Source organism: Loxodonta africana, chromosome 25, assembly GCF_030014295.1.
Source record: "Loxodonta africana isolate mLoxAfr1 chromosome 25, mLoxAfr1.hap2, whole genome shotgun sequence".
Lineage (NCBI taxonomy): Eukaryota > Metazoa > Chordata > Mammalia > Proboscidea > Elephantidae > Loxodonta > Loxodonta africana.
In genome coordinates, this window is record NC_087366.1 from 18,457,094 (window position 1) to 18,476,911 (window position 19,818).

The window sequence follows — 19,818 nt, forward strand, 5'->3', positions numbered from 1 at the left end:
GTGGCAGGATCTTGGTGAACAACGGGGAGGAAGCTGGGCAGGAAGGTAGGGGGCAGATCATACATGGCCCAGTAAACTAGGATAAGGAGTTGGGTTTATCTGAAAATAAAACCACTGGAGGTTTTTAAACAAGAAGCACCATAATGTGGTGTACATTTTTAAAGACCACCCTGGATATCTGCTGGAGAATGGATTGTTGGGGGCAAGAGTGAAGGGCAGAAGACAGTAAAGATCTTGTTGGAGTGGTCAGGCAGGAGATGATGGTGATGTCCACCAGAGTGAGTAGTGGAGAAGGATGAACTGATTTGGATTATGTTTTAAGTTCACAACAGAACAATAAGCTATTTATCAAGTGAGCTAACTGTTCTTCACTTTTGCCCGAGCTCAGGGGGGTCCTGTTGAATTGCCCGAGCTCAGGGGGATCCTGTTGAATACGGTTCCACTTCCCAACTCTAAGTGGACCTTCATGGGGCCCCAGGACCCCAGGAGACACTCACAGGCTAAGCCTCTTCACCATGCTCTTCCGAGGCTTGGGCGAGGTGGCACTGGTATCGGCAGCTGCTTCAACCTCACACGAGAGGGCATAGCTGGGAAGGAGAGAGGTGTTTATAAGATCAGAGCTTGAGAATCAAGAAACAGATTTAAACTTATAGGATTTAATTATGTTTTAGATGAAGGTGCTGATTATTCAAAGTACAGATACATCCTGCGAGTTCTATTATAAATGTCAGAGGGCACTGACCTGATGGCCAGATTTCACACATTAACATATGTGCTCCCTCCCCTTATCCCTATCACTGGTACATAGGTTGAGGCTATGTAGTTTTGCATGCCTCAAAAACAAGGATTTGTACACTTGGGTAGCATCTAAACCTGACTCCATTCTGTTTCCTGCTCATTCCCATCCTATCACTAGGTCATAGGAAGAATCATTTCTTCTCTGCTGCTTCCCTCCTATTACTCTGTGTGTGTGTGTGCATGTGTGCGTGTGCGCACGCACATCACAGACATCTTTACTTTTATCCACAGGAAATTCAAGAAGAAAGAAACCTTTGTAAACTATCTAACCTTCAGTGAACAGAAATAAGCAATTATATTATTGATAAAGATACATAAATATGCTGTTTTAATTGTTTAAATATCCTAATTTAAAAATGCTCCAGATCCAAACATCTATCTGCCAGGCAGATACACTTGCCCCAAACACAAAAGGTATTTATATCTGATCTGAAATGTCTTTTATGAAAGCTGCGTCTCTAGCTAGTAGTTGTATGTGGTTCTCGGGTAGGTGAGAAAGTGTGCATACAGTGAATATTAGCTTCATAAGTTGCTAATTATGTGTATTTTTTTTTTTTTTTACCTAAAGATGCATCCAGGTATTTGCTCAAGTATCCACTAACATGGCGATTAATAAAATATTAACTTAAGCTGTAGTTTTTATACATGGCAAGAAAAAATAGGATCCGTTTAACAAGATTTCTTTAATCATAACGAATCAGTTACACAACTGATCTTCTGAGCCTGGATGTTCTGATCCAAACCGTAAGCCATGGGATGTATGCTCCATACGTGAAAACAATATACACAAGAGATAAAGTTAATACATAAAAACTGGCCTTTAGAATAGGGTATGTGGAGAGAGGCAAGCACTGTTTTATTTTCTCTCTACTAAATAAAGGACAGTCTGAATTTTGTCTTAATGTACTAGGACCAAACCACTCTGGAACTAAAAACCAAAAAAAAAAAACCAACCAAACCTTTTGCTGTAGGGTTGATTCCGACTCACAGTGACCCTACAGGACAGAGTAGAACTGCCCCATGGGGTTTCCAAGGAGCGGCTGATGGATTTAAACTGCTGACCTTTTGGTTAGCAGCCCAGCTATTAACCACTGCGCCACCAGAGCTCTGAACTAAAAAAGACCTCAGAAATCATTTGTTCTCAAATGAGGAAACTGAGGCTTATAGAGGCTATGTGGTTTGTCCAACATTATCCAACCAACTTCACAGCTTGGTTTGTAGAGTCAGGAAGACCTGAGTTTGAATTCACACTCTGTCACTTACGAGTTATAATACTTATCTAAACCTTAATTTCCTCAACGGCAAGATACTTATTTTGCTGCGAATTTCACTCTCCTGGGTAATAAACTGTAAAGGAAATCCCCTGTCTACAGCAGAGACTGGCAAACTTTTTCTGTAATGAACCAGACAGTAAATATTTCAGGCTCTGTAGACCACATGGTCTCCGTTGCAACTACTCAACTCTCCCTAAAGCGTGAAAGCAACTATAGATGAGATGTAAATGAGCAGATTCCGTGCCAATAAAACTTTATTTATAGATAATGAAATCTGAATTTCAAGTAATTGTCCTATGTCACTAAATGGTTGATATTTTTCAGCCACTTAAAAATGTGAAAACAGGCAGTGGGCCAGATGGAGCCTGTGTGATCTGATTTGGCGCTCCCTGGAAACCCTATGGGGCAGTTCCACTCTGTCCTATAGGGTCATATGAGCTGGGCTGACTCCATGGCAACAGGTTTTTGGTTTGGTTTGGACTACAGGATAAAGAGTGAACCCCAGCTAAGCCAACATTCAAGATACTGAGTTAACGTACCTTTCCAAGCTCATCAACCACTATTTTCAAATTTGCCTTTGTGTCCCAGCCAGACCAGAGGTCTTGCTGTTCCCCAAATGCCAAGCATCATCAGACCACTAGGCCTTTGCTTATGTCCTTCCCTCTGTCTAGAATGTTCTTCTGCAGTTCTTCTCCTGGCAAAATCTTATGCCTCTTTCACAGCCCAGTGTAAATATTAACTCCTTTATGATATTTTCCCCATTCCCCACCTCCCCATCCTTGGCCAAATGAACTGCTCCTGCCCGTAGGTTCTTGTAGTACTTTAGTTACCCACCATCTTTTAATGCTTCATGAATCTGTCTCTCCCTGCAGACTGAAAGCTACTACCAACTAACAATCATGACAAACATGGTAATGGTCGTATTGGTATGACAGTGATGATAATGATGAGGACAAACATTTTAATGGTGTCTTTGCAAGTACTATTTCATTTAATTCTCACAAACACACATTTACACATGAGTGTCCTGATGAATGGAAAGAATAAGTGACCTGTTCAAGGTTACAAAGATAAATAAATGGCAGGGCAAGAAATCTGAAAGCAGAACTTCTGGTGCCATCCACTCATCTCTTCCTGCTACATCATGCTGCTTTGGAAATGGATGACGTAGAACCTAGTAGCTGCTGACTATATACAGTGAAACCCGTGACAGCCAGAACTCAACTGGACTGCCTTGTTTTTCTGGGTCTCGTTAAGTTTTCTGCCTTTGACAGGGTGTAATCTTATCACTTGTCTACTGCTCATTTTCGAGGAAAATATTTGAGTTTTCCTTCTCTGATGGGTTCCACCAAACATAGGTTTTGGCTTTCATAGGTTTTACCGTAGTTGTTGAATAAGTGACTGAGTAAGGAATTAGATGCAGTACGCTTCTCGCCAACACCTGAGTTCCACCCTGATGGACAATGTGTCAGCCTACCTCTCCTCCTCTGTGAGCAGCTGCTGCCTCTGGAACCACTGGATGAACTTTAGGTCTGGGGTCATACAATAGCTGTTGCAGGCGGATTGTAATAGCTTTATTTGGGCAATCACTTCAAATTCCTGAAGCAAACAGAAAACCAAAAGGAGGAGTGAAAAATAAGGCCAAACAAATATAGATCTTTTCAACATGAAAACATGCCATAGTAGGATAAACAATGGTGAAAACCATCCAGGATGACTTTGAACCACTGCTTCCTTAGAAATAACACAAAGGAATAACTCTAAAAATTCCAGCTCTGAATCTCTAAAGACCTTCTATGCTCAAGTAATTGTCAATCCTCCTTTCTTCTTGAAAAACAATTTACATGAATAAAAGGAACTACCAGAGCAACCCAAACCAGTCACCACCGGATCATAAAGACCTCCTTGTTCTTTTTTCCATTTTCATTTTTGGGACAGAAATGTTATTTTTTTGAGGTTGAATATTTCCTAAAAGATATGAAAGTTTTCTATTTCTATTTCCTAGAAGATAAAGGGAAAAAAATGCTTTAAGTAATGGAGCTCCCAAGTTCCCCCCACCCATACCCACCCCTCCATCTTCTTCAACTCTTACCCTTCAATAAATAAGTTTCGGTAGGGTTGAATATCTAAACAATCCAGGGGCTCATAAACTTGAATGCTTAAATTTCCTGGATCCTTGGTGTTTTACCACTCAGTAGATCATTTAATAAAGTCTTTTAAAACTCACGAGAGAAGCAAATATATAATTATGTCCAAAATTATTTATACTTCCTTAGATTCTTCAATAAAGCTAATTTGATGTCAGTACAGGTTTTAGCTTTAGGATTAATAATCAAATTTTTCATAAGTTTAAGATCTTAGTCTTACAAGGAAAGAGATTACCATACACGGTTATTCTGAAGTTAAAGGACAGAGATGGGTAGCCATGGAGGTTTTCATCATTATAGGACATGACAGAAGAAACTCAAGAAAAGGTCTCAACTTCCCGTCCAGTGGACTCAGCCCTTGGTCTCAGAATCCTCAGAGAACATTAATCATCATGGTAAAGAAGAAAGTATGCTCCCTCCAGGGTCAGAAGACTTACATTTGTCCAGGTTAGTACCCTGTCTGAATGATCTACACCTGGTTAACTCCTACAGGCCCTTTTGGTTTTAACTTCAATATAATTTCCTTCTGGAAGTTTCTTTGACCCCACAAGTTTGGGAAAGATGCCCTTCCAACACTCTTCTATAATACTCATTACTTCTACTCACAAGCCCTTATCAGGATATATTATAACTACCTGCTTACTGGACTACCTCCCTTCTGGACTGTGAATTTTATGAGGGTGGGGAGCTCTGCTTTTTCTCTGTAGTAATCTCCAAATGTATCATAGTGCCTGACTCATTTTAGTATGCAATCAATATTTACTGAATGAAAGAATGGCTAAAGAACAATGAGAGAACTATGGAGTGAAATTATTATTTTGCTTACTCATTTTTCTTTTTTTTTTTTTAGCAGAGTTCAGAACTGTTCTACTATCCACAGAGAAATTCAAATAGATACTTTTTAACACCCCTTTCTATGCCGATAGGAAAGGAAAAAATAAGCACCCACAAGTAACAGTGAAGAAAAGGAGCCCTGGTGGAGCAGTGGTTAAGCACTTGTCTACTAACCGAAAGGTCAGTGGTTCAAACCCACCAGCTGCTCCGTGGGAGAAAGATGTGGCAGTCTGCATCTGTCAAGTTTACAGCCTAGGAAACCCTATGGGGCAGCTTTCCTCTGTCCTATAGGGTCGCTATGAGTCAGAATAGACTCCATGGTAATTTTTTTTTTTTTTTTGGTTTAACAATGAAGATAACTTCTTTTCCTTTCTCAAGCAGACCCTCAAGAATTAATCATCTTTATTTACTCTTTGATGTCATTTGCTATTAATGAAAGCCTGTTCTCCTTAATGAGGTCAACCTGTTATTGCTGAAACTAACTATAGAGGAGGAAAGAAAGGGCGTGAAGGGGAGAAGTGTGGGCTTTGGAGTGAGGCAGAACTGAATTTGAATTTCTGCTCTGCTACCAGGAGACCTGGTCCAATGACTTAATCCCCCTGAGCCCTGATGTCTTTACTTTTGAGTTGTGGATAAGAAAACCTACCCTCACATATTCTTGGGGGGTAATGTATAGGAACATGTCAAGCACAATGCTAAAAGATAAAAATGGTTAATAAATATTAATTTTTCTTTCTGTACAAAAAAACTTAAGTCCCCCCTTCTTTCATTTTTTTTCATGCCAAATAAAGTAAACTGGAAAACCACAGCCAAGGCCTCTACTTACCCTTCTTCTTTTCTCAAAGTTTATCAGCCCACCCTGAAAGAAAACAAAAAAAAGTAACCAACAAACCTACTTTGAAACACAGCCCGATGATGTTGTTCTAGGTCACATTAAAATAGATCAAAGGGATGATAAAGCCACAATTATTAATGAAACTGCAATTATGGCTACTATGGAGGAACAGAAGCATCTTTTGCTTCCAGAAAAACAGATGTTCTTTTAATTATAATAGGGCTGGATAGGCAGAGAGCCTTGTCTTGAAATATGTGAAAACAACTAAAACAGTAATGATACAAAAGTTACAGATCAAAAGCCAAATACATTTCCAGGCCGGTAAAGGAGAAAGCTGGAGCACATTCCCATTACAATTTTTTTCTTGACCCAAAGTAACAAAAACAGATGGTCACTGACTCATACCAGACACCAAATTGTCAATGGTTTATCAAAAGGGAAGTCACTTCTACATAGCACCATGAAAAATTAAGTTTCAATTCTTCATCCCCCAGCTCCTGTTCTCAGTAGGCTGAATTTAGCCTCTAAATCATTGGTGACTTCCAAAAAATTCTCCAGCACTGACAGGTGTTTCCTGAGATAAACTGAGGCAGAGGATGTAAAGAGACACAGAACTCAGGAAATGCAAAACGGATGAGCAGGTCCACAACACTCATGATAAACATGGAGGTCGGCATATTTTAAATAACTGCTACTCCTTCTAATTATGATAGAGTAAAAGCAGGTTGATTGCATGTGATAACCAGGAAGGTAGATGAAATTTAAAATATAAGCAATCCTTAAACCTCATGTTAAATTCCAAATTTCTTCTCTACTTAATATTTTACAACTCCCATTAACAAGTATGGAAACCCTGGCGGCGTAGCGGTTAAGTGCTACGGCTGCTAACAAAGGGTCGGCAGTTTGAATCCGCCAGGCGCTCCCTGGAAACTCTATGTGGCAGTTCTACTCTGTCCTATAGAGTCGCTATGAGTCGGAATCGACTCGACGGCTCTGGGTTTTTGGTTTTACTAACAAGTAGCTTGCTTGATGGGGTTTTACCTCTTTTCCCATTCCCTGGAAAACAGACCAAGGAAGAGAGAGAAAAGAGGGATGACAGAAAAAAGCAGGTAGCAACATGGAGAAAAAAAAAAAAAGGATACTTGAAACAAAGACAGTCCATAAATGTGGCTGAGTCCCTACGCACCAGGTATAATGTTAAGGGCATATTATTCCTTCAGCTCCACCTGCCAAAGTCCTATTCAACATCAAGATCTTGCTCAAACCCACTCCTTCATAAGGCCTTTTCATCATGTACCGTCATATGGAATTATGCCCACTCCTTTTCCTTTCAATCTTTTTAATATATATTTAAATATTTCTTGTTACGTTATGTCGAGTCGGTTGACTTATAGTGACCCCATGTACAAAAGAATAAAATGTTGTCTGGTCTTGCGCCATCCTCACAATGTTCGAGCCCACTGTTGCAGCTACCGTGTCCATCCCTCACTTGAGGGTCTTAATATGCCATTTGAACCCTCCCCTGTTTTCTTACTGCATTTTGGTTTGAATTTTGGTGTCTATCACTACCTGCTTTAATATATACCCTCCAGTGGATTTTTAGCCACTTCTGGTATTATTCACCTTTGTATTCCTTACAGTGTCTAGCACAAAACTGGGTATACAGTGGGCACTCAATAGATACTAATGAAACAATTTCTCTCACAGGTTTTAAGTAAGAAGGATGCAGGCACGATTTCACCACTTGCACAGAGCTCACCTCGATGTAGTCCTGAAGAGCAGTATCAAGCATGGTCAGGTCAGTCAGGAAGGTGCCCAGGTAAGGCACAGTTCCCTGCATCACGCCCTGAAGAGCAATCAGAGCAAAACCATCCTTATTGTTATTGAGAATTTAAGGGCTTCAGGAAATGCCATACTAGAGCAAAGCCTATTCTGGGCCAAATTTAGCAACCTGCCCATTTGTAGACGGAAGTAGCAATCTTTGAATGGGTAAGCCTTGACAAAACCTGGAGAATAATTAAGGCCCATACACGTCCTAATTTAAAGCCATTAGTGCTAACGTCCTTGAATGAAAATTTTGAAACTCCTACATAGATAAGAGAGGCACTCCATCATCTAATGTCTAACTTTCAAAGTCACAAAAACAAAGCCTCAAAGCCAGGAGATTTTACAAGTGTGTTCAAGTGTGTCCACAGTTAGGTTTATATATTGCTTAGGCTCAGGGTCAGGAGGGATACCTGCTCAACTTCAGAGTGTGTGGACACTCCTGGTGGTTTAGAATGGCCCTGGAGAGCCATGACCTCACCATCTGTACAAGAGGGCGCTGCTGTACAACAGAGGAGAGTATAAGGGCCACTACTAAAATGGTCCTTTGGGCTAGACTTAATGACTCACTTCCAAATAACAGGGGAAGAAAAGGGAAAAATAGTAACTTTAAAGTGGAAAACCTGGCAAAGTCTACCTTAGCCAAGCAATGATGGCTAATATCACCAGTGACACCATCAACGTGACATCAGATGGTCATGATGCACACCCTGATATAATGTGAAGAGAAGGCCACTTCACCTCTGATATTCTCCCTCAAAACCCACGACCCAAGTCTAATAACTAGAAAAACGACAGATAAACTCAGATTGGGGGATCTTCCACAGGATAACTAGACAGGACTCCTCAAGATGGCAAAGTCATAAAAAACAAGAAAAGACTTAGAAACTTCCACAGACACACTGGCAGACCAGAAACATGTTACTCCCCGGGACTCTGGGGAGACATGACAACTAAATGCAGGGTGGTACGTTGGATTGGATCCTGGAACAGAAAGAGGACACTAATGGAAAGCTGGTGAACTGCAAATAAAGTCTAGATTTTAGTTAATAGCATTACACCAGTGTCAGGTTCTTGGCATTGACAGATGTGCCATGTCACGTAAAATGTTAACAATGGGGGAAATGGGCCGAGGGGTTTACAGAAACTCTAGGGACTGTCTTCACAACTTTTCTGTTAACTCTAAATTATTCCACAATAAAAAGTTCATTAGAAAAAAGAAAGCCCTTAGAAATGAAGGTGGAGATACTTCAACCTACAACTGTAGGTATACACTATATTCACTTCATCAAATTACCTTTGAACTCATTGCTGTTCTCCTTAAGGCCACAAAGTCACTGACCATTATGAAGGGAAAATAAAAAGAGGCTTCCGTGGGCACCTTCTCCTAAATCCCATCAAGGCACTTAAGAAATTACAGCAGGAAGGCAGTCTCAACCAGGGCAAAGCCAGGCTGATTGACATGAGGCTGGTTGTTTCCTCAGCCAAAAACACTTCATGAGGTACACACCCAGGAGAGATTTGTCCTTCAGGAACTCACCGTCAGCTGCCGTCTGTCCTTCCCCGTTATGTGCACAAGGTCTCATCCTGAACTAAAATAATCTTTTTTTTTTTTTTTTTGCTAACAGCTATTTTTACTTTGTCTTTGAACAACCAAAGGATTTGGAAGCAACGTGAATGTTTTACAGCTTTTATGTCACAGGAGAGTTGATCACTAGAAAACAACGTTTCTGATCTATACCAAGCTTTCCAAAGGAGGAGAAAATCCTCCTCAAATCAGCAAGTAGGCATAAGAATCAGTACTGTACTAAGACTTTAGACTGATCGATTCTAATTTCCTCCCTCTGGTTTTCTCCCCTCTACGCTAAAAGGTTGTTGTTGTTGTTAGATGCTGTTGAGTCGGTTCCGACTCATAGCGACCCTATGCACAACAGAACGAAACACTGCCATGTCCTGAGCCATCCTTACAATCCTTGTTATGCTTGAGCTCACTGTTGCAGCCACTGTGTCAATCCACCTCATTGAGGGTCTTCCTCTTTTCCGCTGACCCTGTACTTTGCCAAGCATGATGTCCTTCTCCAGGGACTGATCCCTCCTGACTACATGTCAAAAATACGTAAGACGCAGTCTCCCCATCCTTTCTTCTAAGGAGCATTCTGGTTGTACTTCTTCTAAGCCAGATTTGTTCATTCTTTTGGCAGTCCATAGTATTTTCAATATTCTTCGCCAACACCACAGTTCAAAGGCGTCAACTCTTCTTCGGTCTTCTTATTCATTGTCCAGCTTTCACATGCATATGATGCAACTGAAAATACCATGGCTTGAGTCAGGCGCACCTTAGTCTTCAAGGTGCCATCTTTGCTCTTCAACACTTTGAAGAGGTCCTTTGCAGAAGATTTACCCAATGCAATGCATCTTTTGATTTCTTGACTGTTGTTTCCATGGCTGTTGATTGTGGATCCAAGTAAAATGAAATCCTTGACAACTTCAATCTCTTCTCCGTTTATCATGATGTTGTTCATTGGTCCAGTTGTGAGGATTTTTGTTGTCTTTATGTTGAGGTGCAATCCATACTGAAGGCTGTTGTCTTTGATCTTCATTAGTAAGTGCTTTAAGTCCTCTTCACTTTCAGCAAGCAAGGTTGTGTCATCTGCATAATGCGGGTTGTTAATGAGTCTTCCTCCAATCCTGATGCCCCGTTCTTCTTCATATAGTCCGGGTTCTCGGATTATTTGCTCAGAATACAGACTGAATAGGTATGGTGAAAGAACACAACCCTGGCGCACACCTTTCCTGACTTTAAACCGATCAGTATCCCCTTGTTCTGTCGAATAACAGCCTCTTGATCTATGTAAACGTTCCTCATGAGCACAATTAAGTGTTCTGGAATTCCCATTCTTTGCAATGTTATCCATAATTTGTTATGATCCACACAGTCAAATGCCTTTGCATAGTCAATAAAACACAGGTAAACATCCTTCTTGTATTCTCTACTTTCAGCCAGGATCCATCTGACATCAGCAACGATATCCCTGGTTCCACGTCCTATTCTGGAACCGGCCTGAATTTCTGGTAGTTCTCTGTCAGTATACCGCTAAAAGGTAGGAGAGTTTAAAATAAAGCTAAAGATGATAATAACTATCTTTTATTTTTCCGTGCTAAGGAGAAGGCATATTTAGAGTTCCATGTGCTCCCTGGCATATTGAAAAATGAAAACAACTTGGTTAGTCCTTGAGTTTTGAAAGAAGAGCTGGAAAATGCCTAGAGGGTTCGGAACAAAGAAAAAATCTGAGGACACGGGCCAAATCCTTGGCAACCAGGTCCTGGGCCACCATGTACCCAAAGCTGACTGTGCTATAGGCTTTTGTCTGTTCTCTTGGCGAAACGAAGCCCAGGAGGCCTCAAGGCCAAGGTGGCAGCAGCTTTTAAGTGCAGCTGTGGGTAGAGAAAGACAACAAAAGGGACAGAAGCCTACCCACTGCTGTGCTTTCCTTACTCCAGGAAAAAATGCCCAGAAAACAACATGACTTGCAACTCTCAATGTTTATTTCCTACTGGGTCAGATGGACATGATAGTATCTTTCCTACTGACCTCCCAGGGCTGCTGAGAACAAATGAAGAATGGGAGAATCTTTTTAGAGGCATGAAGCCGCTGCAGAATGAAGGTGCTGGTGCCAGGCAGGTGCCCAGCCTCCCAGGGTGGGATACTCTCCTGCGGACTCTCGGGGAAGGATGGCTATACGTACCATGTCTTTCTGGAGCTGAAGCCGCCTCTGAGTTCGCTTCTGGTTTTCTTTCACACTGCTGTCCAGGTTTGCAAATTTTGAGGTTCCTTCCTAGGAAACAGAGGCACACAAAAGAGGAGGGTGATTGGAGGCAGACAACAGAGAAGTGAAGCACAACTGTCTGATGTCATGTCAAAAAACCAACAAAAAAAAGGACAGGCTACTTTATACACAGAACGGCATAATTACGCCAAGTAAAAGGAGCCAGGCCAAAAAATAAAAAAAGATGAATACTGTACGATTACCTTTATATAAAGCTCCAAAATTATGTAAAATGCAAACTAATCTAGTTTGAAGGAAAGCAGATCTGCGGTTGCCTGGGGTTGGGGTGGGTAGTATGGGGGCAGGGATAAGGGAGAGATTACAGACAGACACCAGGAAATATATGGGCACGACTGATAATTTCAGTATTTTGATTATGGTGATGGCTTCACAGGTTAAAAATTTTCGAATTGTTCACTTTAAATATGTGCACTTTATTGTATGTCAATCACACCTTTATAAAACTGTTTTTATAAAAGGAGCGGGGGAGAGAAAAGAGGCCTCCAACAGGCTCTCTAGGCAATATTATGCAAGTACGCAAATGCTTGAATGCTTGGCCAGCTTGTTTCAAGCGGGCTATTTGTAATGAGGCCTGGTAGTCTTGGGTTATCCTGGTTTTCCCCAGGCTTTATAAGAAGAGTCCTTGATTTAGTTATAAATCAGTCACCGATACAAAGCAGGCAATTCCAGGATCTGGTGGTAATTTTTACGCATCCCAAATTCCACTCAACGTCATTACATTCTAGAAATGAGGATCTCTTCCTCCATATTTTTGTGATTTCTTGATCTTGGCCTGAAATGGATGTGTCAGCTATGAGAGAAGAGTGACTCTTTCTGTGGTATTTCTTGGCTAAATGAAGCTTTTGTCCGGAAGTTTTTGAGGAAGTCCAGTATCATGTCCAATGCTAATCCGTGAAAGCTAGAACCTTCATTCATTTCTTCCCTTTCACTCCCAACCAACCCTCCCAAGTGGCCTCTCAGGTTTGGAACTCTGACAAATCAATCATTTCCCCTGGTGCCTGAGGACAGATGGCTGCCCTTTCTTTCCTCTCTTCTGTTGTAACAACAAACTCTTCTATACAATGACTAATCTTGAGTTTGCTGACTGAACATAAACTGTTTTCAGTTTTGTGGTTTCAGAGTCTAGTTAAGTTCTCATTTTCCAGGAACTGTATGAATGGGAGGCAAATTTCACAATTCTGTAGTGTTTAGCCTCTGATGCCTGATCTCTATTAGCTTTTCCTTAGTCAGTTTTCCCTCGATTTATTATATTACGCTTGGATTTGCCCCTCCACTACTGTACAACTACAAGATGGTTTTTCTTTTTAGTGCCTTGGCCTTGGCGATGGCCAGGAGGCATCAATGTAGTCTATCATTCCACTAGGGGCAAAATCGAAAATGACTCATTATCTATTTTATTCTCCTTGTTCAAAGTGATAATAAAGAGAGCTACTACTGAACGATCTCCTAGTTTTTCCCTGAGGGTGAATGAATGTGGCCTAAGATGCTTCATTTCCTGTGCTAGGTGGTCGTGAGTCTTCCCCATATTCTTGAGAATTTGCTTGGAGTACAAAATCAGTAATGTCTGACCTGAAAGTGAGTAGCAATCTCTTTCCAATATGTAGGTCCTTCTGCCTCCTTCAAGTCCCTCGATCGTCGGCAGAGGTTAAAACGTATGCAGATTATTGCTGATATATCTAAAATTCTTAGTAAGAATTTCTGAAAAGTCTAAAGGCTCACTAGAATCACAGAATAACAGAGATAGGAGGGATCTTAAAAGAGCACTAAGGACAACCTCCTCATTTGTGAGAGAGATGAAGGCTGGATATGGGAAGCTAAAAGACTTGTTAAATTTCATGACTTCATGAGAATGCGATTCCATCCCTTGCTGGAACACTAAAGAGACTAGAGCCAGTTCCTCCTAACAAGGTGTCAACTGAGGATTCACTTATTTATCACATCCGATGGTTTCAGATTTGTCCTTCCTCCACTCTGTGATATCTCACAACACCAATCCCTTGAAACATCTGGAAAATTTTCACAGGTGTTTTGATTGCATCACTCTGGTTCTCTCCTCCTGCCTCCTCTGTTGCTCATGTTCGTGGTCTCTTAGTGACTCCTCTGCTTTCTGCCCAAGTCATCTTCTTGTTCTTGCTCTTCTCATGTGTTGAAAATATTATCCAATCTCATGACGTTGATCATCATCTATATTTGGATGAATTCCAAATCCTCCCCTCTCCCTCATCTCTCTTCTGCTCCCTCCCTCCTCCTGTCTCTCCCCCTTTGTCCTTCTCTCTCCCTCTCTTTAATGCAAACCTCTCACCTGAGACTCACCTTCTCTCTATCTCCATCTTTAGGGGAGTTCATCCACCCCCATCCATTCTGTTCCTGGGCCTTGCGGGGGGGGGGGGTCTTCTTCTAGGGCGCTACACAAGTATTGGATCCTTCCCGATACATGTTTGTTAAATTATAGTTCAGAAGCTAATGGTTATTGTTATTTGAATAGGTCTTCATAGTTTTAATCGCCTCCTGTATCAAATGACTCCTCTGGCGTCTGAATATATAGCTCCAACTTTGACTTTAGTGTATTCGGGAGCTTTACTGAACTCACATCTCCACCAGAGTCAAATTTCTGGGCCTTCTTAGAGGTTGTTTATATTAATCCAATCAGGGAGAATTCTCACCAAGGGTCCCAAGAGCCAAGAAGATTTGATGATGGTCTGCTTTCCAGTTATTTTAAAATTTGTGGACTCTATGATTCTGTTTAGAATTATCTAAGTTTCAGACATCTTGAAGAAGTAAGAGATTTAAGAAAATCTTTGTGAAGAAATAAAAACTTATTTTTCCAACCACTGTAAGGAAAACCACAGATTTTTGCTAATTATTGCATTGCCTGGGCCGCAGTAGTACAGGAAAAAAAAAAAAAAAACACTGCTGTCGAGTTGATTCCGACTTACAGTGACCCTATAGGACAGAGTAGAAGTGCCCAATAGAGTTTCCAAGCAGCACCTGGTGGATTCGAACTGCCAACCTCTTGGTTAGCAGCCGTAGCACTTAACCACTATGCCCCCAGGGCTTCCAATATTATAGAGTGGCAGATTATATCTACCTAGAAGTAAAAGAGAAGGATAGGTCATTTAAGACTAAGCTACCCAACTATAAATCAGTGTTAAGTCCACATAAGAAACAGTGCCCAGCAGTTTTTCTTAGTGGTTCTTTTGAGAACCTAAGTATCTTCATTTCATTTTCAAAAACTGTGCAGAGAATTTACACCCAGAATTATAAACTTCATATGAAGAATGATCAACAAAGATGATTAGAAAGGGACATACATATACACAGGGACCGCTCAAAACATTCCACTATTGCTAATGACAATGCACAGACCCCATTCATTCATAGCCAAGTTTTTCATTTCTCTGAGATTTGAACCATATATAAGAGACTTAAGAGTGCTGGGGTAAACTTTTGTGTTGAAGAAAGGTTTATGGGCTCTTTAATGTCTAGATACAACTTTGCTTCTACGGTTTCAGCCAAAAGACCTCCACTAGGCAGCACGCTGCACAGGATTCAATTTATCTGCTTTGGAAGGATGACTCAGGGCTATTGGGATTTGAATGTGTGGCTCCAGTTAGTCTAGCTTTGTATTACAGACAGTGAGACCACTCAAGCCATGTCCCTCCAGCCAGACAGGTTTCCATTTAAAGTCTGAAAATCTAGGGGGATAGGAAGCAGGGAGTCACAGGACGTCAGCAAGCACTTTTAGTGTACAGGTTACCAGGTAGGCCAAATCCAAAGTCAGATAGCAGCACAAACTCTCCTGCTCATATCTTCACCACCAAGTCCGGCTAACAGTTGGCAAGGTGTTAAAGTCACGTGGATTAGAAGGTCCATCAATTCACGTTGTCACACAACATTTTTTAACACTAACTTCATGCCAGATGCTACGTTAGGGATTACCCAATCCTGCCCTCAAGACGCTTACAGGCAAATACAGAGACAGACTAAGTACACAGGCAATTCCCATGGACCAGAAACAAGCACCGGGACGGAGGAACGCTGTGCTTTTCCTGGAGCACACAGGAAGGCATCTATAGACTTGGAAGTGTCAAGGAAGGCTTCCAGGCAAAGGGGTATCTACACTGACACATGAAGGATAAGTGGGACTTAGGAAGAGGCCAGTCATGAAGACTGTATAGATGCCCTTACAGGATGACTAATCTAAGGGTTGTCAACTGGATGCTTTTTGTTAGTACCCCACCTACACGTGACTGTCCATCTCCACTACAAGTGTCCTCTCTTAAGCTCAAATATGTAACTGATATTTTATTTACCTGCATTAGTTACGCATACTTTGGCTCCATATGTAGATAGTTCTCCAAATACTAAAACTAAAAAAAATAATTAAAAAAATAGTGCTTTCATGTATCTTACCTTAGTCAATCTTCAAAACAATTCTATGAGGTCAATAGACCAAATACTGCTATTGTGTCCAATTTATAGAAGAGGAAATTAGGGACAAGAATCACATCTTTTAATTGCACGGTTCGGGGCTTCTGTTTATGGTAGTCGTTATCATACTATTTTGGAATAGTCTATTTTTCTATCACCTCCATAAGACTATAACCCCCTTGGGATAAGGGACTGTCTTCTATATGGCTATATCTTGAATACTCAGCACAGAGTGAGTTCTCAATCAAGCTTTGAAGAGATTACTGATTTATCTTCTCTAGGGAGCTTTTACCTGATTCACCCTGTCCCCTATTCCCAAGTCATCAGAAGAAACAGCTTTGTGTCTAAGTGATCAAAGCACAGGTTGTACAGTGTCACCAGGTAGAATTAACATTTTATCTTCACCACCTACCAGGTGTGTGACTGAGGGCATGTTACTTACTTGAGTCTTGGCTATCTGCAAAATAAGGATGCTAAAATCTATATTATGGAAAGGTTGTGAGGAAGGTGGAGCCCTGGTGGCGTGGTGGTTAAGAGCTCAGCTGCTAACCAAAAGGTTGGCAGTTCAAATCCACCAGCTGCTCCTTAGAAACCCTTCGGGGCAGTTCTACTCTGTCTTATAGGGCCGCTATGAGTTGGAACTGACTCGATGACACCTAACAACAACATGAGGAAAGTATGTGACCTATTTTAGTTCCCCTTCTAGTGATTTACTCACAACCTGTTATTTTTACTTTTATTTGACACTTACCATTTAAGTGTCTATCTCTACCAACTAGAAGGTGAATCCCTAGAAGACAGGGTCTGTGCTAGTCATCTTCATATTCCTAGAGGCCAGTCCAATCCTTTGCAAACATTAGGCATTCAACAAATGTCTGCAGAAATAAAATGAACTAAGCTATGCTTTACCTAGCAGGTAGCTGAGAAGTCAGCACTCAGCTGGTATTCAAGAAATATTGCTAATGGACCACAGCCTCTACCAGACTGACTCCAGTACAACTAGATGGTGCTTGGCTATCACCACTGACCATAATAGAGGGTCCCGGACAGAGCTGGAGAAAAATGCAGAACAAAATTCAAACTCACACAGGAAGACCAGACTTACTGGTCTGACAGAGACTGGAGAAAACCTGAGTGTATAGCCCCCGGGCGCCCTTTTAACTCAGTACTGAAGTTACTCCTACGGTTCACCCTTCAGCCAAAGGTTAGACAGGCCTATAAAACAAACAACAACACACACAGTTCAACCAAGTATACTAGGCTAAATGGCCACACCAGCCCAGGGGCAAAGATGAGAAGGCAGGAGGGGACAAGAAAGCTGGATGGATGGAAATGGGGAACCCAAGGTAGAGAAGGGGAGAGTACTGACACTTCGTGGGGTTAGCAACCAAACCAATGTCACAAAAAAACACACGTATTAATTATTTAATGAGAAACTAATTTGCTCTGTAAACTTTCACCTAAAGCACAATTTGAAAGAAAGAAATATTGCTGACTGAGAGATTGTGCAATTTAGTCCAAATAAAAAATGCAAAATTGCAGATTTGAGCTCTGTCATTCCAGGTGACATTTTGCTGAGAAGGACTATTCCAGGGCCTCTCACCCACCAGCAAGTGCCAGCACTTGGTATTTGCAGAGTAGCCTGTGAAAGAAGTACACGTGTGAGCACGAGTTTCACCATCTGGTTACGTAATAGTGACGCTAAGGAGGATAGGTGGAGAGTGCTCAATTGGACTTTGAATTTTTGAGTGCCAAGTTTCTTAGATGCTGCATGAATAAACAAAAATTCTGCCTTCTAGTCACCTTAGGCTTTCTTAAGAGACTAATGAATTTTAAGGAGCATTCAGGCTACTCTTCCTTTGAGTGCATTCCAGAGCTTTGAACAGCACTCCTGAGTACTCTAGTAAGTACTTGGCTACTAACTGAAAGGTTGGTGGTTTGAACCTACATAGCGGCACCGCAGGAGAAAGACATGGCAAACTGTTTCCGCAAGAGATTATAGCCTAAGCAAGTGGCCCTCTAAGATGCATCAATTGGTCTCAACCAACCTGAAGCAAAGGACAATCAAGAACACCAAAGACACAAGGTAATTAGGAGCCCAGGAGACAGACAAGGCCACATAAACCTACTACATCAGCCTGAGACCAGAAAAACTAGAGGGTGCCCAGCTACAACCGATGACTACCCTGACAGGAACACAACAGAGAAGCCCTGAGGGAGCAGGAGAGCAGTGGGATGCTGACCTCAAATTCTCTTAAAAAGACCAGACTTAATGGTCTGACTGAGACTAGAAGGACCCTGGAGGTCATGGTCCCCAGGCCTTCTGCTAGCCCAAGACAGGAACCATTCCCAAAGCCAACTCTTCAGGCAGGGATTGGACTGGAATATGGGACAGAAAATAATACTGGTGAGGAGTGAGCTTCTTGGATCAAGTAGACACATGAGACTACGTGGGCAGCTCCTGTCTAGAAGGGAGATGAGAGGGCAGAGGGGGTCAGAGGCTGGCCGAATAGGCATGAAAATAGAGAGTAGAGAGAACGAGTGTGCTGTCTCATTAGGGGGAAAGCAACAAGGAGTATATAGCAAGGTGTATATAAATTTTTGTATGAGAGACTGACTTGATTGTAAACTTTCACTTAAAGCACAATAAAATTTTTTTTTTTAAAAAAAGGGATTATAGCCTAAAAAACCCTATGGGGGAGTTCTACTCTGACACATGGGGTCACTCACTGTAAGTCAGAATCAACTCCATAGCACCCATCAATAACAACAACCAAGTACCCTCACCTTCATCAGTAGTTCCCGGCTGGTCAAATGGTTATTATGGTCTGAGAAGATATGTGAAAGTTCTTCAAACATCAGCATACGGTCCCTGTGAAGAGGAATTGAGAAAACATTAACAAGTGAAGAGTTAGTTAGCCCAACATTTTTGGCCCAGCGGTTCTCAGTACCTACGGATATTAAAAACAAAGAAACAAACCGTTGCTGTTGAGTGGATTCTGACTCATAGTGACCCTATAGGACAGAGTAGAACTGACCACAGAGTTCCCAAGGAGCACCTGGTGAATTCGAACTGCCAACCTTTTGGTTAGCAGCTGTAGCTCTTAACCACTATGCCACCAGGGTTTGATTAAATTGATCTCAAGACCAGTGAATAATAAGAGCATAGATGATGCCAGTGATTTTTTCGTGCAAGGTACCTTTTTTTTTTTTTTTTAAGGTAGACATAGCCATCTATGTATAGAAAGGAGTATTTTCTAACAATTCATGCTATAATCATAAAAAAAAAGTTAAGTGGGGACATCGAATTGTACAATTGTGACATGTCCTTTTCAGTAATTTTTTTTTAAAATACCTATCTTAGCAACACAGACAAAGCCTGATGGGACCGAAGAGTTCATCTTAGCCAGGCCCCTCATTTTAGAGACCAAGAAGCCAAGGCCAGGGATTTTCCCTAGTTTCCACTAGTAACTGCTGAGAGCTCCTGGTATAGATCAAAACTTCCTTGCCTACGGCCCAGTGTTCTCACTCTCAGAGACAGAGTGGAATGGTGCAACCAGTAGGGTCTAGAGTCAGAGGGGTTGGCATTCAAATACCAGCTCTGCCATTTATTTCCCATGTGATCTTGGACAAGTTGCTTAACTTCCCTGAGTTTCATTTTTCTTATCTGTACACTGGAAATACTAGTAGCTGCCTCAAAAAGAATTGCTGTGAATGTAAGGAGGATCACACATGGAAAGCACCTACTCTGCCCTTGTCCCTTTCAAGTACACTACATCTCCACAAGCCTCACGCTTCTCTCTACACACCCCTCTGGGGTCACTGCA

General features: G+C 41.5%; 1 protein-coding gene across 2 annotated transcripts in view; it reads right to left on the reverse strand.

Annotated features, from left to right (window-relative positions):
• Positions 1-19,818, reverse strand: part of RGL1 (ral guanine nucleotide dissociation stimulator like 1) — a 209,696-nt gene that overhangs the window by 23,499 nt on the left and 166,379 nt on the right. For both annotated transcript variants that reach the window (XM_023549193.2, XM_010590951.3), the window contains exons 9-14: positions 18,779-18,863; positions 11,459-11,548; positions 7,648-7,734; positions 5,880-5,912; positions 3,550-3,671; positions 498-587 (exon numbers count right to left, since the gene is read on the reverse strand). In XM_023549193.2, coding sequence (XP_023404961.1) covers positions 498-587; positions 3,550-3,671; positions 5,880-5,912; positions 7,648-7,734; positions 11,459-11,548; positions 18,779-18,863 — 507 coding nt within the window. The remainder of the gene's footprint in view (positions 1-497; positions 588-3,549; positions 3,672-5,879; positions 5,913-7,647; positions 7,735-11,458; positions 11,549-18,778; positions 18,864-19,818) is intronic.